Source organism: Hemicordylus capensis, chromosome 4, assembly GCF_027244095.1.
Source record: "Hemicordylus capensis ecotype Gifberg chromosome 4, rHemCap1.1.pri, whole genome shotgun sequence".
NCBI lineage: Eukaryota > Metazoa > Chordata > Lepidosauria > Squamata > Cordylidae > Hemicordylus > Hemicordylus capensis.
The window spans coordinates 171,896,239-171,915,726 of NC_069660.1; the positions used below are offsets into that span (position 1 = coordinate 171,896,239).

A 19,488-nucleotide genomic window follows, 5' to 3' on the forward strand; every position below is an offset into this window, starting at 1 on the left:
CCAAGTCAGTGTATAATTAAACTAGTATGCTCCATATATCATCTAGACATGAGGTGAAATCAGAACGGGCCCAGGACAAGACTAGCAGAAGGTGTAGATGCAAGATCTGGGTATGTCGCAGAACCCTGAATAACCCAAGGGCAAAACAAGGTCACAATTGCTGACATTTCTGTATTGTCATTTACTTGAATTGTAAGCCACCTTGGGTGCACTGCTGCACAGAAAAGTGGGGTATAAATTAATAAACTAAACTAAATTCACACATATAGGAAATAAATAGAAAATTGCATTCACCTAAAAAATACATTAAGAAAGTACTTCTTTATACAACATGTAGTTAAACTATGGAATTCGCTGCCACTGGATGTGGTGATGGCCACCCATCTAGATGGTTCTAAAAGGGGATTTGACAAATTTATGGAGGATACAGCCATCAATGGCTATATGTCTTGATAGCTGTATACTTCCTCCAGGAGTGGAGGGGGCATGCTCCTGAACACCAAGGGCTAGGGGACACCAATAGGAGGGGCAGTTGCCCTCTTTGCCCTGGTTGTGGGCCTCCCCGATGTACCTGCTTGGCCATGCATGAAGCAGGATGCTGGATAGATGGGCCTTTGGCCTGATCTAGCTGGGTTTTTCTTGAGTTCTTAGCATAACCTTAAAAGTCTAGGAGTCAGAGCCAAAATGCTTGAGAGCTACAAGAAGCCACTTGACTTAATACATGGTGTCCAAAAGCTAAGTAAGCCTCTGTCCTCAGAATAAATTGATTCAGTCAGACCATGCCCATGGAAATGAAGGTATTCCTTAACAAAAAAACTAGGACTTTAAATTTTTATAGAAGGCTCTTTCATGTTTAGGGGATAAAGACATCACAAACTAAATTTAGAATCAATAGTGGCTTTGGTTCAAGTCTGAAATTTGAACAAGAGTCTATGTAGATGTTCAGGCATGTAAGGAAATCTGATGAATGCAATATTTATCTGATTAAAAGGGCAAACTAAAGGACCTGATATGTTCCAAGTTTTATATTTATATCTTCATATGCAGCCACACTAAGATCAACAAGGTTATAAAATGAGTTTACAATAAAAGGATGCATAAATCAGGGAACTTGCCAACATCCTCACCCCACTGATGACTGTCAAGCTTTTAGAATATTTCAAGGAAAAAGGGGTGTACATGGCATGGGGATGTAACAAAAGCCCAACCTAACTTTTTGAAGTTTTGAAGCTATCTAATTAACCAAAGAAGCAGTCTGTAAGTTTAAGAACATTCAATAAGGGCAACTTGGACATTATATGTGAGAACCAGCAGAGGACATCTCTCTCTTTAATCAAAGACTCAAAGCAAATTATATGAAATGCAGCTCAGTTACCCCACCTCCTTCCCTAGGCTGCCAAGTCCAAGGGAAACAGCAAAGAGGAATATGTCCTATACCTGGCTTCCTGTTTGGGTGGATGTGTTGTCCTGAGTACCATCTCCTTTGGAGTTTCAATATCCATATTGATCAGGAGGATGGTATATTGTAGGGAATATCTCAAAGAGAGGGAGCATTGAGGCATCCCAGCAGGAATGTGTAGAATCAAAGGGACCAGACCTACAAATGAACACCAGGAAGATCCCACAGAGCCAAAGGCTGCCAATAGTTTCCTCTGTTAATCAAGATCACAAGTGACATCTTGCTCCTATACCCAGGTTGGAAACAAGATCAGCAAAACAAAAAAGCCAGTTATACTTACGTTTTTTGCCATTGATATGATCCAAAAAGTTGATGGAATCTTTCACTACACAATCACAGACATTACAATAATACCTGAAACAGAAAAGGATATCAGCTCCCAAATCTGAAAATGAGATTCATTCTACATGAAGATCCCAGTATTTCTTTCATACCAGTTTAAGATGGCCACTACACACAAGGGCTGTTGTTATGACTGAACTCCATAGAAAGACACCCCCACTCCCCACAAAAAAACCAAAAATGAGTTTCATTCTACATGAAGATCCCAGTATTTCTTTCATACCAGTTTAAGATGGCCACTACACACAAGGGCTGTTGTTATGACTGAACTCCATGGAAAGACACCCCCACTCCCCACAAAAAAACCAACAACGAGGCTTTTCCTTCAGTCTGCAACTTGCATATGCAGCCATCAATCATTCTTCTCAGCATATACAAGGCTTTTCAGGTTTCCCCTCCTTGATACAAGTATACCTACAGCCTTCCATGGAATACAATGGACTGCTTGATGTGCAGCACATGCTCCTGCTGAGACCAATGGACTAAGCTGTATTATACATCACTTGCAAATTGGGGAGGGCTGAGGAGCAGGTAGTTCAGGAGCTCACAAGATTTTCTTGCAAAGCAAACCAGCATGTGCAAGGTGCCTTGCAAGTTCTTTCCTTTTGGGACTCATGATCCCAAACTAGGAGACAGATGGGGGAATGGGGAGGGATGGCATTTTGGGCCATTCATCTTCACTAGGAGCCATCAACTTCTGAACTCTGACAAACCTCATTCCCAGCACCCAAGCCAGCAAAGGTTCCTATTTAACATCATTTTAAATGTTCAGGTTTTTTCCTTCTGATGTTCACTTTTGTATGGGGGGGGGAGAGAGAGTATATATACACTCCCCAAATTCTTATATAAATTATCTATATGTTTTGCTTACATATTCTTAGCATCTGGGGAGATAAGACAACAGCATTTTGTTTAAAATATCAATTTTATTTATGTTGGTACTTCTGCCTTGGGGCAGCAGGGAGAAAGCTGCATGCTGGAAGCCTGGATCATTACCTCTGCCCTGGGCTCCCTATATTGCTATGAACTAATGCTCCTTCTGCCTAATTTTCCCCATCTGAAAAATGGAAGTAATGGTAATCAACAAATCCAAAGTGTTATGAAGACAAACAGAGGGAACAGCATCTGCTTTTGACAGTATAGTGGGGCCAGGACATGAGGTAGCTTGGGAGACAAGACAAATGGCCATGGGTGGAGTTAATGTATAGTGAGTCAGGAAGTGGGAGTGCCACAGGTAAAACATATATGCCCTGTAGCTCTCTAATTCCCTCCCTCTTACCTTACAGATTTGTGCCCTCGTGTAAAGCCTCTACAGAGGCTAAAGATCAGACATGTGCCCTTTAGACTGCCAGCTCTTGAAGTAAAGCTTAGTGGTACCTGGGAAGGGCCTGGGGGTGCTTTTTGATGGAATCAATTATGAAGACCATTGCAAAAGTGATTTAGTCACCTGAGGTGTGCAGCTTAACAAACAACCACCTGAGTGGGAAAGCAACATCTCTGGCCCATGATTTTCTGGCAACTAGCACCAAAGCAAAAAACCTAGCAAGGATCATTTTTCTTGGTTGGTTGGCAAACCTGGTTCCTTTCCTCCACCTCATAGGAACATAGGAAACTGCCATATACTGAGTCAGACCATTGGACTATCTAGCTCAGTATTGTCTTCACAGACTGGCAGCGGCTTCTCCAAGGTTGCAGGCAGGAATCTCTCTCAGCCCTATCCTGGAGAAGCCAGAGAGGGAACTTAAAACCTTCTGATGAAAACTATGCCAGAACACTTGAAGTTCCCTAAGATGAATAAAATAGAGCATCATTCATTTAAGATCTCAAGCGAATACCAATATAAGAACTCAAAATGACTTACCCTCCCATCTCAGACTGGGGAGTCGTTTTGGTAATAACAATCGTTTTCCCCAGTTTGGATTCCAGGTCCACCTTATAGTCTCGGTGACGAAGAAGCTCACGCTTGACAGGCTGTACTGGTTTGCCTAAAACATGATCAACAATTTTTTTTAAATGAGCTGGTTTAAATTAGGAATTTAAAGCTTTCTGTTAAAATGCAATAAATAAATAAATTAAAAAATCCTTCACTAGATGAAGAAAGTTCCTTAAGAGTTACAAGTCTTTTAACTTTTAATTTCTCCTACTTCTACGTGAAAGTGAACACATCCTTAAACTATTCATGTTTGGTGAGCAGGGGTAGGAGCATCAAGAAAGGAATGAGGTTCTTACAAGTTTGTTTTGGAAGGAAGAGGAATAGAGGATGAAGTGGCGTGTTCTTTCCCTCTGCAGTTTTGCTCATTCCCATCTTACAAACTGATACAGTGACTCTTAAAGAAATAAGTAGTGCCATTCCATAATCAGCATGGTACCAACCATCTTTCTTTTCTCTCTCCTCTGTGAGCCGTTTCTCTGCAAGCTTCTCATATTCATCTTTGTCCCACTTCCGGCGGAAATCCAGGTTTTTAGCCTGTTAAAGAAAAATGAAAGAATTCTATGTTCAGTTCAGAATACTACTACTACTACTACTACTACTACAAAAGTTTCCAAATCGGTTTACATAGGCAGGGCTGCTGTTGGCCTACAATTCCCATCATCCCTGGCTATTGACTGCTGTGGCTGGGGATTATGGGAGTTGTAGTCCAAAAACTGCTGGAGGGCTGAAGTTGAACAGCCGCGACATAGAGAAGTAACAAATAAATAAAATGGCTCCCTGTCCTCAAAGGGCTCACAAACTAAAAAGAAACGTAAGACAGACACCAGCAGCAGCCATTGGAGGGACAAGTACACTCTAGCTCCAGAAAGACCTAAAATCACTATATTTGTAGGGTGCTGGTGATACGTGGGGTATTCAGTTTCACTCACAGACCTTGCTGTATGCGGAAGGCCATGAACAAGCAATGCTTGTACCAGAAGATCAAACTGCAACTGTATTAAACCATCAGGCAGGATTTAAAAATACAGCACAAAAGTGATTAAGCCTCCTGAACAGTTTGATTTTTTTTTTTTTAAGATAAGTATTTTCCTTAAACAATTGTTTTACAACTAAGGGTCAAGTCTTTACTCCTGACTGAAATAAATGCATAGTGGCACATGGTTACAGCTACAAGAGCAACATGCCAACACTGCTCATTCAGTTCTAACTGCTGCCAAATAAAGTCAGCAAGTTTCTAACAAGCACACAGGAATGGGAATGGAGACTGCAGACAGACACAGAAGAAAAAAGGAAAGATTGTGCCATCCGGTTCAGTGTCAACTCCTGGTGACCACATAGCCATGTGGTTTTCTTGGTAGGATACAGGAGTGATTTACCATTGCCTCCTCCCACGCAGTATGAGATGATGCCTTTGCCATTGTGACTGAAGTGAGCACTTCCTGAATCACTGCTGCCCGATATAGGGGACTACAAATATATATTTACTAGACACAGTCTGGGACACACACTGGCGGGGATTCAAACTAATAGCCTCTTGCTCCCTAGGCAAGCGGCTTCCCCACTGTGCCACCATAACCAGGGTATAAATATGTTGCCTCTCAATGTAACCGAGACCATTTTACTTGGTCTCTCTCTTTTCTACTAAGACAGAGTAAAGGCCACTTCACATGAAAGCTTCACTCTCATACGAGGCTGTTTGGGACAGAAAGAAGATAGAGAGAGAAACATCTTCCTCTCTTCTGTTTTATAAACCTCCTGCTTATTCAGTGCTAACTGCAGCAAAATAAGGCACAGAGAAATTTAAGTGGATAAAGGAAGCAGGCAGGCATATGCAATACAGGTATAGCTCTTTGAAACAAGAGTGTTATCACCAAGTAAAATGCTCTCAGTTTACACTGATAGGCAACAGATTTAGGACAGACAAAAGGAAGTACTTCGCATAATAAACTAATAATGGAATTTGCTGTCACTAGATGTGGTGGCCAATGGCTTAGATGGCTTTAAAATGGGAATAGTCACGGGAGCCTAAACCTACCAATGGCAATCAGCCAGAATAACTAAATGGACTCTGCATGTTCTGAACACCAGTTGCTGGGAAACCATGGCAGGGGAGGACTGTTACTTTCATGCCCGGCTTAAGGGCTTCTCAGAACATCTGGCTGCTCACAACAGGATGTGGGATTACATGGACCTTCAGTCTGGTCCAGTACAGCTTTTCTGATGTTCATGTAAGATCTGAGGTGAGGCACATTAATAAAAGGAGGGGCCCAGAGTATGTCTTAAGCTCTGCAAAGGAAGCAAGATCCCAAGCTCAAACACAGGAATTACATGGTATGTGAGTGGAATTCACCCATCTGCATGACATTCTAAGGAACTGCTTTCATCATCATAAAACAATGGGATGGGAGATGGGGAGGATGAAAACCAACTTGTGTCCCTCCTGCATCCCATTTTGTGTGTGCCTCAGTGAGTGTAAGCAGCCAAGGCTCAGAGAGTCTTGACAAAAGAAAACAGTTTTAACACTTAAAATTGGATTTTATGGACCCAGGTATTCTCAAATAGCCAAATAAACTATAGGGGGCATTTTATTGATGATGCAAGATTCAGCAACATCCAAATACCCATATTTTACCCATTCAGTGGAGATGGCTTTCGGAGAGGACCTGGTAAACATCATAAATACTTCTCTGAGGGAGGGTAAGATGCCTCCTTGTCTTATCATTAGACCATACTTGAAAAAACCTACATTGGACCCCTCAGAGTTAGGCAACCATAGGCCCATCTCTAATCTCCCATGGTTGGGCAAGGTGATTGAGATGGAGCCTCTCAGCTCCAGACAGTCATAAACTGATTATGTAGACCCATTTTGAATTGGCTTTGGTGGGCTATGGGGTTGAGACTGCCTTGGTCAGCCTGATGGAGGATCTCCAATTAGGTATTGACAGAGGGAGCGTGACTCTGCTGGACCTTTTGAATCTCTCAGTGGCTTTCAATACCATCAACCATGGTATCCTCCTGGATCGCCTGAGGGAGCTGGGATTGGGTGGCACTGTTACAGCAATTCCGTTCCTACCTCACAAGTAGATTCCAGATGTTGTCACTTGCAGACTGTTGCTCTGCAAAGCAAGAGTTATTGTATGGAGTTCCACAAGGCTCCATACTGTCTTCAGTGCTCTTTAACATCTACAGAGATCATCAGGAGATTTGATGCGGGGTTTTATCAATATGCCGATGATACCTAAATCTATTTCCCCATGTCAACCCTATCAGGAAATGGTATAACTTCCCTAAATGCCTGCCTGGAGGGGTAATAACAAACAGAGGATGAGAGATAACAAACAGGGAGAGCTGTTAGCTGTTTAGGAGAGGAGAGCTGGTCTTGTGGTAGCAAGCATGACTTGTCCCCTTAGCTAAGCAGGGTCTGCCCTGGTTGCATATGAATGGGAGACTTGATGTGTAAGCACTGCAAGATATTCCCCTCAGGGGATGAAGCCGCTCTGGGAAGAGCAGAAGGTTTCAAGTTCCCTCCCTGGCTTCTCCAAGATAGGGCTGAGAGAGATTCCTGCCTGCAACCTTGGAGAAGCCGCTGCCAGTCTGTGAAGATAATACTGAGCTAGATAGACCAATGGTCTGACTCAGTATATGGCAGTTTCCTATGTTTCCTATGTTCATAGAGGCTGAATCCAAATAAGACGGAGGTACTGATTATGGGGGGTCAAGACCCAAGAGATGCTTTAGATCTGCCTGTTCTGGATGAGGTTATACTCCCCACAAAAAAACTTACTCTGGTTTCCCAGGTGGCCAAGAGCGCTTTTTAGCAGCTTTGGCCACTACATCAGCTATGCCAGTTTCTGGAGGCAAATGACCTTAAAACAGTGGTGTATATGCTGGTAATCTCCAGGCTTGACTACTGTAATGCATTCTACCTGGGGCTGTCTTTGCACATAGTCTGCAAACTACAACTGGTACAGAATGCAGCAGCCAAACTGGTCTCTGGGACAACCGAAAGAGACCATATAACACCGATTTTAAAAGCATTGCACTGGCTGCTGCTATGTTTCTGAGCGAAATACAAAGTGCTGGCCATTACCTATAAAGCCCTTAGCAACTTGGATCCAGGGTACTTAAGAGAGTGCCTTCTTTGTCATGAACCCTGCCACCTATTAAGATCATCTGTGGCAGTCCAGTTACGGTTACCGCCAGCTCAGCTGGTGGTGACTTGGAATCCGGTTTCCTCTGTGGCTGCTCCAGGGCTCTGGAATGCACGCCTTGTCAAAATAAAAGCTTCTCCATCTCTGATTGCTTTTTAAAAGACCCTCAAGATGCACCTGTTTTCTCAGGCTTTTAATTAAAACTATTTTTTTTTACTGTTTTACTCTGTGAAATTGTTTTGCTTTACTTTGTGAAAGTGTTTTAATTGTTTTTATGATGTGAAAGTGTTTTAATTGTTTTTATATTGTATTTTGGACTATGTACACACCTAGAAATATATATATCAGGCAGTATATAAATATGATAAATAAACAAAATTGTAAAGGCATGAATTTTAAGAGCATAGATTACAATTCATTTTTATCTTTTTAAACCTCATTACAACTATGGCAATGTTATCACAGAACACACAGGCACTATTTTTGAAAGTAAAAAGACTGGATTGCTTACCTAGTACACAGGGACAGATAATTCATTAGCCTTTCACAGTACAGAACCAGTGACCCGGTGAGAAACAAATGCACTCTTTGGGCATAATCACAGACAGTGTTGCCTCTAAGTTGTGTACACGTGCGCCCACTCACACATTTTCTTATGTCCGCTCAGTTAATTTTAGATCCCACACAGGTTGAATCAGGAAGGCCCCACTCAATGCACATGCACACATACTGTCTTGATACTGCCGCCCAGAACAAAACTCATTCTGCATAGAGATGAAAAAAATTAGAGGGACCACTGATCACACATGTTCTGAAATGCAGGGGGAGGGGCTGCCCCCCATGTGAGTGTCTCCATTGGCCAGCCCTCCATCTAGCCAAGGTCAGCCTCTTGATTCTGCTCTTCATATACTAAACAGAAAGAAAATGGGAACGGGATGTTGTTTGGTAGCAGTTTCCTGGTTCTGAAACTCCATCATTCTGGAGGTCCAACAAAATCTAAGTTGACTTCTATTCAAGGGGCTGGAGATAATATGGGTAGTTTGGTTGTCACTTTAAACTAAAAAATAAAATAAAAAAGAGGGGGAAGAATTATAACATTTATGGGTTTTTTTTAAAAATCTGCTTTCAAAAAATACTTATTTTATGTCTGTTTTTAAATTACTGTTGCCTGCCCAGAGCATTCAGGGGAGAAGAGAGCTTCAAATTTAAATTATGTTAAGTTTTACATTTTTAAATTGTTACTAAGCCTGAGCCTAAGGGATAGGGAGAATGAGAAATCTAAAATAAAATTAGTCAAGCATTTCTACCCAAGCATTTTAATTTTTGTGGTTCTTTTCTTGTTACTTTGTTCACCCCTTTCCAAGATAGGAGTCCTGGATTTCAATGGGAGCCTGGAGGATCCTTCTCCCCAACAGCTTTTCACCTAGCCCAGCAAGGCAACATTTTCAGACAAATTTTCAGTAGAAAATCTGGCCCATGGTTAACTCTTTCCTGTCCAGATCACAAAATGAGTCATGAGAAACAGGGATGCTTGGGGCAAATAAAGGTTTTATGAATCATTGAACATCCTAGTCTAGGCACCAGTGTTCCCTGTAACAGGAATTCCCAGATGCTGTTGACTTCAACTCCCAGCATCCTCTGCTGCAGTGGGAGTTATGGGAGTTGTAGTCCACAACATCTGAGAATCCCTGTTACAGGGAACACTGCTGGGCACCATGGTTCCCTGACACTGTGATATATCAAGTCCTGCCTTATCCATGCCATTAAACAAGGCAGCTCTCTTTAAGCTGCATAACCAACCAGAACTACACATGAAGGACTGGAGATCCTTCATTCATCCACTGATCCAATCAATCTCAAACAATTCACTCAGGCTTTACAAAAACGGAAACATTGGGTTTTTAAAGAAAAAAAATTGTCTGGCACACAGAATCTGCTCATCTTTGAGGAGATTTAGATAATCAACTACAGTCTCCATAAATGGCAAATGCAAGTCCACCTCAGGGACTCTGATGCACCCAAGCTTATCAGCACCTGCCTGCTTTTGAGTGTCCTATTGCTCTTGATGTAAAAGTAAGTTTTTGAGCTACACAGCACTTCTTCTCAACTAGTTTATGACTAGATTGATTCTGGAAAGTGGGCTTGGCTCATTTTCTTGAGTCATCTGCTCCATGGCCCCTTTGGTATGCTATACCCTGAGACTGCCTGCTGAACAAACAGATATCTGAAGAGACAATTCATTTTGGGGGTTTACATAGGAAAATCTAGACTGAGCAGCAGCTTGCTTCTTCAGCAGGAGGGCTGGTCTTGTGGTAGCAAGCATGAATTGTCCCCTTTGCTATGCAGGGTTCACCTTGGTTTGCATTTGGATAGGAAACGATATGTGAGTGCTGTAATATATTCCCACTGGGAATGGGACCATAGATCGGTGGAAGGACATTTGCATGCAGGAGGTCCCAGGTTCACTTCCTGGCATCTCCAAGTAAGGCTGAAAGGAACTCCTGTCCGAAATCTTGGAGAGCTGCTGCTAGTCACTGTAGACAATACTGAGCAAGATGGGCTCGGTAGAAGGCAACTTCCTATATTCCACAAGAACTGCTATGCAAACACCACTCCCAGCTATATGCACAGCTCTCTGCTGTACATTACATGAGCTCCACTGGACTGCAGCCACTGTACAAATACAGCAGCTGAAATATAATCCTGAAACCTTTTGAGCATACTCCTCACAGTAGTTGGGTTAGCAAACGTGGTGGTCAAGCAAGCCAGAATGCAGCCCGGAGATCAACACAGCTTAAGAACCAGTGTTGCAGAATGAACGTGGCTTATTATTTTGATTACTGGCAGCTCGTTACAGAATGTAACATGCAGAAACAATACTCTTCAGTCTGGGTCCATGAGCAGGATTCCGGAGGAGTCTGCAACTCTACTACAAAAGGCAGCTTGGCCTCTACCTCCGTCCTCCATCTTGATGACTGTGAATGGACCTATAGCTAGGCAACTGATGCAGAGCAGGGGCTTAACAAAATAACATTAGTGTTCCTTAATGTCTGGAAAGCTCTCTCCATGCCCCACTTTGGGGGCAATAATACTCTTTGGGGGTAAAATCCTTCAGTTAGCAGGAGTGGAAAAATGTTGGGTTTTTATTTGGGAACAGGGAGTTTCAAGTTAAATTAATGGGAAGAAGTAGAAGGGGATGCTGTGGGAGAAACACTGTTGCTTTGGGAATCTGAGGCAGGGTGAGTGGTTTGTGTGCCTGTTTTCAGGAGACTGCTTGCTTCCAAAAGGCTATTATGGTTTCAAACAGATCTGCTTCAAAGATCCCGTACATCTCTCCAGGACTCCTCTATCCAAACAAAATGAAACTTGGTAGTGCTTCCTCTGAGCAACTTGCTGCACTTCTTAGGTATGCTTCCTGCACAGGAGGATCCCCGTCCATTCACATTTCCTCAAGCCCAACACTGGTGCCCCCTCTGGAGGAAAGGAAATTGCACAGGTCCAAGCCTAAGACACTTCATTTTGTAGATAAATTAACAACTGACCAAATCAATTATCTTATTTTACTATGACAAGAAGCACCAAAGGGTGGACTCAAACATCTTTTGAAATTTTGTGTTGACGAATGCCGTATTTATCCTTATTGAGACAAATGAATGATCTCACCATAATCCAAACAACAAACAGAAGCTTTAATTTAAAGGTATTAAAAGAATCAAAGCATCCTCACTGCAAACTATAGCCAGGAACAGAAAAAGAATCCCAGAGATGGGTTGAAACCTTGATTCATTTTATTCCCAGAGCCCGTTAAGGGGTTTAAACATGTCAAAGCTAAGATTAGCAGCCACTTCTCCAGGTAAAAGAAAAAAGACTTACAAGACAGAAATTAACATTTGGGGGGTATTTTCCAGATTCACCCACACTGAAGCAGCGTTATCGCAAATCAAAGTTGGCTTGTGCCTGGAGAGAAGGCAATTTACTGGCTGCTTCACTTTTCTCCTCGATAATAAAAAGAAGCTGTAGCCTTTTGAAGATCTTTTAGCCGTGTCCCTAGGCCAGGCAGAGATAAATGAATCAAACTCAACTTCTGATCTTTCTATAATAAGGCCTAGCTTCTGATTCCAAAGAAACTTTTCCAGAGTGATCAAACGAGGGGCTTGCTGGAAGCCCCGACATCTTTTAACAAGTGCTTAGCAGCTACAGAGAATCTCTCCCCAAGAGATGACATAAACTAAGGAGAAAAAAGGACCTCAGGCTCCAACGTTCATCACAGGGCACAAAAAGGCAGGAAATGTTCTGCTTCATAAGTAAGTTGCAGTCAAAGCTGAAAAGAGAAAGAGGACTTCTCATCCAAGAAATTCTTTGTTCTTATCAACAGCACAAGCACATTTATCCAAATGAAAAACACATTCGGGTAGCAAAGTGTTTGGATAAACAAGAACACTATTGACATTAAAGTGAAACCATGAAGAAGAAAATGTGAGTGAATCTGAGTGGTGGGTGAGGGGAGAAAACACATTTGTTAGGTAACAGATCTGAATAAGGAAATGTCAATCCAAAAGTTGAGCACAGAATTTCAGTCGCCAGCACCAAGCTAGGGATGATCAATTTGATGGCTGAGCCTGACACAGCCCACAAAAGCCTTTGGCTTCTGGTACAAGCTTATCTGTACCTATTAGGCATCAGCCAGCATGGTGTAGTGGTTAGAGTGCTGGACTAGGACCGGGGAGACCCGAGTTCAAATCCCCATTCAGCCATGAAACTAGCTGGGTGACTCTGGGCCAGTCACTTCTCTCTCAGACTAACCTACTTCACAGGGTTGTTGTGAGGAGAAACTCAAGTAGGTAGTATACCGCTCTGGGCTCCTTGGAGGAAGAGTGGGATATAAATGTAAAAATAAATAAATAAGTAGGTACTTCGCACAAGGGCAGGACTGTCAAGCCCCAGCTCTGTTTTATCCTACTCCAAGAGTAAAGAAATGCCAAGTGACTCAATTCCATTACAGACAACTTGACTAAAGCCCAGGAGGAAAGGAGAAAGGAGGTGAGGTCTGGGCTCATCCAAGAGGGCACCTTGCCAACTTGCCAATTGCAGTGGGGGGCAGAGCTGGCAAGGCCTTGCTTTCCCTCCTCCAGGGCCAAATGAAACATGGACCCTTCACTGCTGCCCACCATGCTAGTTACTCACATGCTGTTGAAGGCAACTCAGCCTTCCTTTTTCCAAGTGTCTGTGGCAATTCATCAGCTTGTACCCACACCCACATCCATCCTTTCCCATTGGACTTTATTTACTTTATTTCCAGATCTAGACCTCAGAAGGAAAATTGTACCAGAGCTAGCTTTTTCCAGCAAAGTGCTAGAATGATGGGAGAAGCGACACCAAGCAGAATGTTCCTTTCTGTGTCCCTCTTAAAGGTACAGAAGCCACCTCGGTATCTGGACCTGGCAAAGCTGGCTCTCTAAAAGCTGAAAATGTCAGCTTTGAATTCAGCTTCGCTTATCCACTCTCTTGCCACCATCAGTTGAGAGTCTACAGTCAGGTTGGTTTATTCAAATGCAAACCCAACTCTTAGCTCTTGCCAGCTTCTTACATAGTGCTGTGATAGAAGTCCTACCTTGCAGAATCTCCTTAGCCTTCTCAGGGTCTAAGACCTATCTTAGGGATGCCAGCTTTTTTATTGGTCCTGTTGCTGTTTATTGGTCCAGCTTTTTTTTTTAACTACCCCTCAGGACTGCAACAAGGAACAGGCTTGAGGGTTTGACTTTCCGTCCCTCCCCTCCCTTCCCCTGCTTGGACTTTACATCTGGCCCCTCTGGGTTTACTTTTCCATATGTTGCCCCAGACAAGGAGCTACCCGACAGCCTGCTGCCTTCAGGAAAGCCTTGACACTTAACACCTGTGTCAGCCAGCAGTCCTTTGTGGCAGAAGGGGCTGCTGGGAAGTTAGAGGCTCATAAATTACTGAAGACATGCCGGCAGCCTGCCTGTAGGCGGCCGCTAGTCGGCCACCAAAGGGGGCTGGACCTTTGGGGGTGGGACTGAGGGCTGGTTGTACTGTGGGTGGGTGGAGGTTCAGGTTAAGGGCTGTTTTTATTGCCCTGAGTTGTGCCAGGCCTAGTTGATGAGGTGTGTTTGGGCTCTCCTGAGGGGGCTGATGCAGGGGGTGCACCTGGCAGCCTTGGGGCAGCTATTGCTGTAGTGGTGGGGAATAGAAGAATTGGCGCTGGCAGAACAGCTGGGCGTTACAGGGGAAGAGAAATTAGTAATCTAGTAACTATTTCTACTTCCAACTGTTCTGACAACTCTCAGGCCTTGGGGAGCAGCACCAACTACCCACAGAGCCTGACTTTGCTCCTTTGTAATGCCAGGTCAGTTCAGAATAAGACCGAAATTGTCAGTGATTTGATCATGGATGAGGGAGCTGACCTGACATGTATAACTGAGACTTAGTTGGGGGAGGCGAGTGGCCCGGTGTGGGCTCAGCTTCTCCCTCCAGGTTACTCTGTTGTGAAGCAGGTTAGGGGAAGTGGGCAGAGGGGTGGAGTGGCTGTGGGTCATAAAAACACTTTCTCCCTTACCGGGCCCCTGTGAGACAGTTGACTTATACTGAGTGTGTGTTTCTGAGGCTGGGAACTAGGGATAGATTGGGGATTCTGTTGGTGTACCGCTCACCCCACTGCCCAACTGACTCCTTAACTGAGCTGATGGAGCTAGTCGCAGAGTTGGTGTTTGAGTCTCCCAGGCTCTTGGTGCTGGGGGACTTCAATATCCACTTTGGGGCTGGCTTGTCTGGTGCGGCTCAGGAGTTCATAGCAGCCATGACAACTACGGGCCTATCCAATTAATTTCTGAACCAACTCATGTTGCCGGCCACGCACTGGATTTGGTCATCTGTTCAGATCACAGGGGTGTTCTGTGGGTGGGGGATCTGGTGGTTTCCTCATTGTCATGGACAGACCACTACCTGGTTAAGGTTGGTATCATGGTCACAACTCACCTCTGCAGGGGTGATGGACCTATTAGTAGTCATGTGCACGGACCAGTTCGGAGGCCATTCTAAAGGCCTCCAGACCGGTCCGGGCACGGGGTGGTTTTGGTTCGGGTGGGGGGGTTCCAATAAAAACAGGAGGGGCTCTACTCACCCCTTCCAGTAAAAAAACGTATTTCTTGTACTAATTGGGCGGCAGGGTGCCGCCCGCTTCAATCTCCTTGCGCGGGCTCCTCGTATCCATCGGGGCGGCAGGATCGCTCCAGTCCCTGCCGCCCCCTTCAAGTTAAGTCCCCCTCGGCTGGCGGCCGCCCCCTGAAGTTCCCCAGAGGTCCCCCGCCACCCCCTTCTTTCCAAAACTACCCCCATTACCAGAGGACGGCAGGAGAACTCCCTGCCGTCCCCTTCCCCCTTGCCGGCTGGGCTGCAAATGGCTTCTAGGAAGGCTTCCAGAGGGAGTGTGACTCTGTTGGTTCTCTTGGATCTCTCGGCGGCATTTGATACCATCAACCATGGTATTTTTCTGGGTCACCTGGGGGAGTTGGGAATAGGAGGCACTGCTTTGCAGTGGTTCCATTCCTATCTCTCGGGTAGATTCCAGATGGTGGAGCTCGGTGACAGTCACTCCTCAAAGCAGGAGCTGTTATATGGAGTCCCCCAGGGCTCCATTCTGCCACGACTGCTTTTCAATATCATCAGGAGATTTGGTGCTGGGTGTTATCAGTATGCTGATCGACACCCAAATCTACTTCTCCCTTTCTTCTTCAGGAAATGGCACTCATTCTCTAAATGCCTGCCTACAGGCAGTAATGGGCTGGATGAGGGATAACAAATTGAAGCTGAATCCAAGAAAGACGGAGGTGTTCATTGTGAGGGCTTAGAATCTGAGGGGTGAGTTAGATCTTCTTGTGCTGCCTGGGGTTACACTCCCCCAGAAGGAACAGGTGCACAGCTTGGGAATACTCCTGGACCCAGACCTCACCCTGGTATGTCAGGTGGAGGTCATGGCCAGGAGTGTTTTCTATCAGCTTCGGCTGATTTGACAGCTGCGCCCATTCCTTGAAGAGGATGACATGAAAACAGTGGTGCAGCAGCTGGTAACCTCCCAGCTTGACTATTGCAATGCAGTCTGTGTGGGGCTGCCTTTGTACGTAGTTCGAACACTTCCATTAGTTCAGAATGTGGCAGCCAGATTGGTCTCTGGGGTAACCTGGAGAGACCATATTACGGCTGTTTTGAAACAATTGCACTGGCTGCCAATATGTTTCCGGGCAAAATACAAAGTGCTGGTTATTACCTTTAAAGCCCTGAATGGCTTAGGCCCGAGTTACCTCAGAGAGCGCCTTCTTCTGCGTGATCCCCACCACACATTAAGGTCATCTGAGGAAGTCCATCTCCAGTTACCACCAGCTTGTCAGGTGGCAACTCAGAGGCGGGCCTTCTCTATAGCTGCTCAGGCTGTGGAATGCACTCTCTGCAGAAATCCGTAATTTGAATTCTCTATTAGCCTTCAGGAGAGCACTTAAAACGTATCTGTTTGGCCAGGCTTTCCAGGGTTTTTAAATCAGTTTTAATATTTTAACCCAGTTTCAGGGTTTTTAATTACTGTGACTATTTAATTGTTGTTTTAAAATGTTTTAAAATTGTTAATTATTGTTATATTGTTTTTTTTATTTTTTGTTTAGCTCTTTACTGTTTTAATTGTAAACCACTCTGAGCCATTTTGGAAGGGTGGTATAAAAATCAAATCAAATCAATAAATAAATAACAAGGGATCCAGCTTATTATAGTGTAATCAAGGTGAGGCTCATGACTGATGAATTAAACATTTAAACCAAGACAGGCAAATAGTTCAAAGAAGGGGAGTTCCGTGACAAATTGTGGTACTTTTCATGCTACATGCAAGCAAGAAGCAGGGACACTACCGACAATCCAAGTAGTTTGTACTGTGGGATGGATAAGCAATTCTTGTCAAATTGGTTTTCAGTGGTCTTCCCAGGGAACCTGCGGGGGGCTGGTAGGGGAGAAAGCAATGGGAGCAGTGTTCCCTCTAACAGGGATTCCCAGATGTTGTTGAGTACAACTCCCAGAATCCCCAGCTGCAATGGCTTTTGCTTGGGAATTATGGTAGTTGTAGTCAACAACATCTGAGAATCCCAGTTAGAGGGAATAGTGAATTGGAGGAAGGAGACTCCCAACCTCCTTTCTTCATTTCTCCAGCTTGGCAGCTTTCTAGAGCCTTGGTGGTCGCCAGTGCCACCAGGGTGGCAGACCTGGAACTCCCTGGCTGACCAGGCTGGCAGTGAGAGGGGGCGAGGTGCTGTTTGGACTGCAAGCTCCAGCAAGGCCTTCTTGGTGGGCAGATGGCAGCAGGTCCCTGCAAGGCAAAACAGGGAGCAAAGAGGCTTAATACTAACTAGTATAGGGGAGACTAAAGGTACAGGTGGAAAGTGAGACCAGGCTTGCCATCCCCATCTCCTACTACAATCTACTTGGCCACTTTCTCTTCAAAACTTCTGCTGGCTAGTACATGCACTTGCCTTGAAAGCTAGAGCTTGAGGAAATGCCCATGGACTAATTGCAGGCTGCCTCGCTGCCAGGAAAGTTGGCACCTTTCTATTTTTCAAAAGAGGATGATGACACAGACATAACCTTGCACACCAGGCTTAGTAACAGCATGTGTGTGGAGGAGGAAATTCAAAACATGGTATCGAAATTATAAGCTATCCTTCAAATTTCAGTACTTTTAGCTTGCCCAGCAGAGTCCGCAAAAGAACTGTTGTTCTGTTTTCTTCACAAACACTTCTTAATACCCATATATTAAGATGATCTCAATAATCACATATGAAGGACTCTGTCCCCCCTATTCTTAAGTTCTCATTGCTTACTTGGAGAAATAGCACTAGGAGCACAGGAAGCTGCCTTACAGCAAATCAGCTCGATCCACCTAGCTCAGTCCACACCAGGGATTCTCAAACTTGGGTCCTCAGGTGTTATTGGACTTCAACTCCCATAATCCCCAGCCTCAGTGGCCTTTGGTTGGGGATTATGGGAGTTGAAGTCCAATAACACCTGAGGACCCAAGTTTGAGAATCACTGGTCCACACTAACCCAGCTCTTCCTGGATGTCAGGGACTGGGACTTTCTGCATGCAAAGCAGATGCTGTGCTACAGAGCTATGGCCCCATTCCCAGAAGTGCTGAAGAATTCAAGCTACAGAGAAAGGCCAGGCCTCCTCTTGTCACCCTTGCCAGAGGATAACAGGACACTCACTGTGGCAAAAGTGGCAAGTGGAAGTGTGGACTCTTGTGAAGGACTGAATTTAAGAATGCAACATTTCCAACTGCCAGACAGGGCTGGCTGTCACCCTCAGCAGGTTAAATGCTTCTTTGATTAGGTGAAAGTGGTTGAGCACATTCAAGCTGCATACAGCAACAATGCTCTCCAGCTGATGACTCCTTCTGCAGGCACACTTGCAAGAATCACTTCTCCTCAGCCACCCTCCAAGATGAACTAGAAATCATTACATGATGCCAACCAGGTTCATTTGCCTCCATACTTCATCAGAAACCCTCAGAGTGGTCTTAAAAGCAAATTCCCAATCACACCCTCATCAGGCTTCCAGTTAAACATGAAACTACCTGAGCCCATCTGGAGAATTATATTATTATTTTCAGACCGGAAATGTTCACCCTGAAGCATTAGGCATTGCTTATCCATATTTTACAGTAAAAACAAACACTGATCCACATGTTATATAAAGGCAGAAAACTTCCAAATGATCTATATTTAGGTTCTTATATTATATTTGAACCCATCTGAAAAGACAGGTCTTAAAATCTATTTACATAAATTCAAAATGGTAGCAGCACTTAGTCTTAACAGAGCAAACAGTAACAAAATGTTCTAAGGATCAAGAGCAGGCTTCATTTTTCATTCAGAACATGAATGTTCCTCATATGCTCTAACAAAAAGATAGGAGTAAAGTAAGATTGTTCGTTCTTTCATTGTAGCAGTTGAAAAGATTGTGGTGAGTGGGATAAGGGCAAAAAATACATCAGCATATGTGATGTAATGGTTAGTGTATTTGACAAGGACCGGGAGACTTGAATTTAAATCCCCACACAGCCACAAAGTTTACTGGGTGATTCTTGAACTAGTCATACTTTCTCAGCCTATTCTACTTCACAGGGCCATTGTGAGGATAAAAAGGGGGACAATGTTCACTGCCCAAAGCTATCTGGGGAAAGAGTGGAATAAAATATGTAAGGCGTACATGAATAAGCCAAGTTCACATTTGGAAAGCAAGCAACAGAGGCAGCTTTTGTGCCCATGAATTTCTCTCATAATGTGGGTTCTTGGGAGCTGCACTGGCTCCCAGTCTGTTTCTGGGCTCAATTCAAGTGCTGGTTTTAACCTTTAAAGTCCTAAATGGCTTGGAACCAGGTTACCTGAAAGAACGCCATGCCCCATAAGTCCCAACCCAGGCCTTAATATCTTCTTTGGAGGCCCTGCTCCAAGCACCCTCACCAAAATGTGGTGGCAGGGGCTATTAGGAAGAGGGCCTTTTCAGCAGGTGGCATTCCATTCATGGAATAGCCTCCCCAGTGAAGCTTGCC

The 19,488-nt window shown here is 44.3% G+C and overlaps 1 protein-coding gene and 1 long non-coding RNA gene across 2 annotated transcripts in view; both read right to left on the reverse strand.

Moving 5' to 3' along the window:
- Positions 1-19,488, reverse strand: part of ZMAT2 (zinc finger matrin-type 2) — a 35,461-nt gene that overhangs the window by 13,838 nt on the left and 2,135 nt on the right. Inside the window, exons 2-4 of the mRNA XM_053243440.1 lie at positions 4,175-4,268; positions 3,663-3,786; positions 1,740-1,813 (exon numbers count right to left, since the gene is read on the reverse strand). Coding sequence (XP_053099415.1) covers positions 1,740-1,813; positions 3,663-3,786; positions 4,175-4,268 — 292 coding nt within the window. The remainder of the gene's footprint in view (positions 1-1,739; positions 1,814-3,662; positions 3,787-4,174; positions 4,269-19,488) is intronic.
- LOC128322341 (uncharacterized) lies at positions 11,554-13,638 on the reverse strand. The gene is made up of 2 exons (XR_008305671.1): positions 13,497-13,638; positions 11,554-12,206 (listed from the first exon to the last, which is right to left on the reverse strand). It is a non-coding gene; the product is annotated as an uncharacterized LOC128322341 (long non-coding RNA).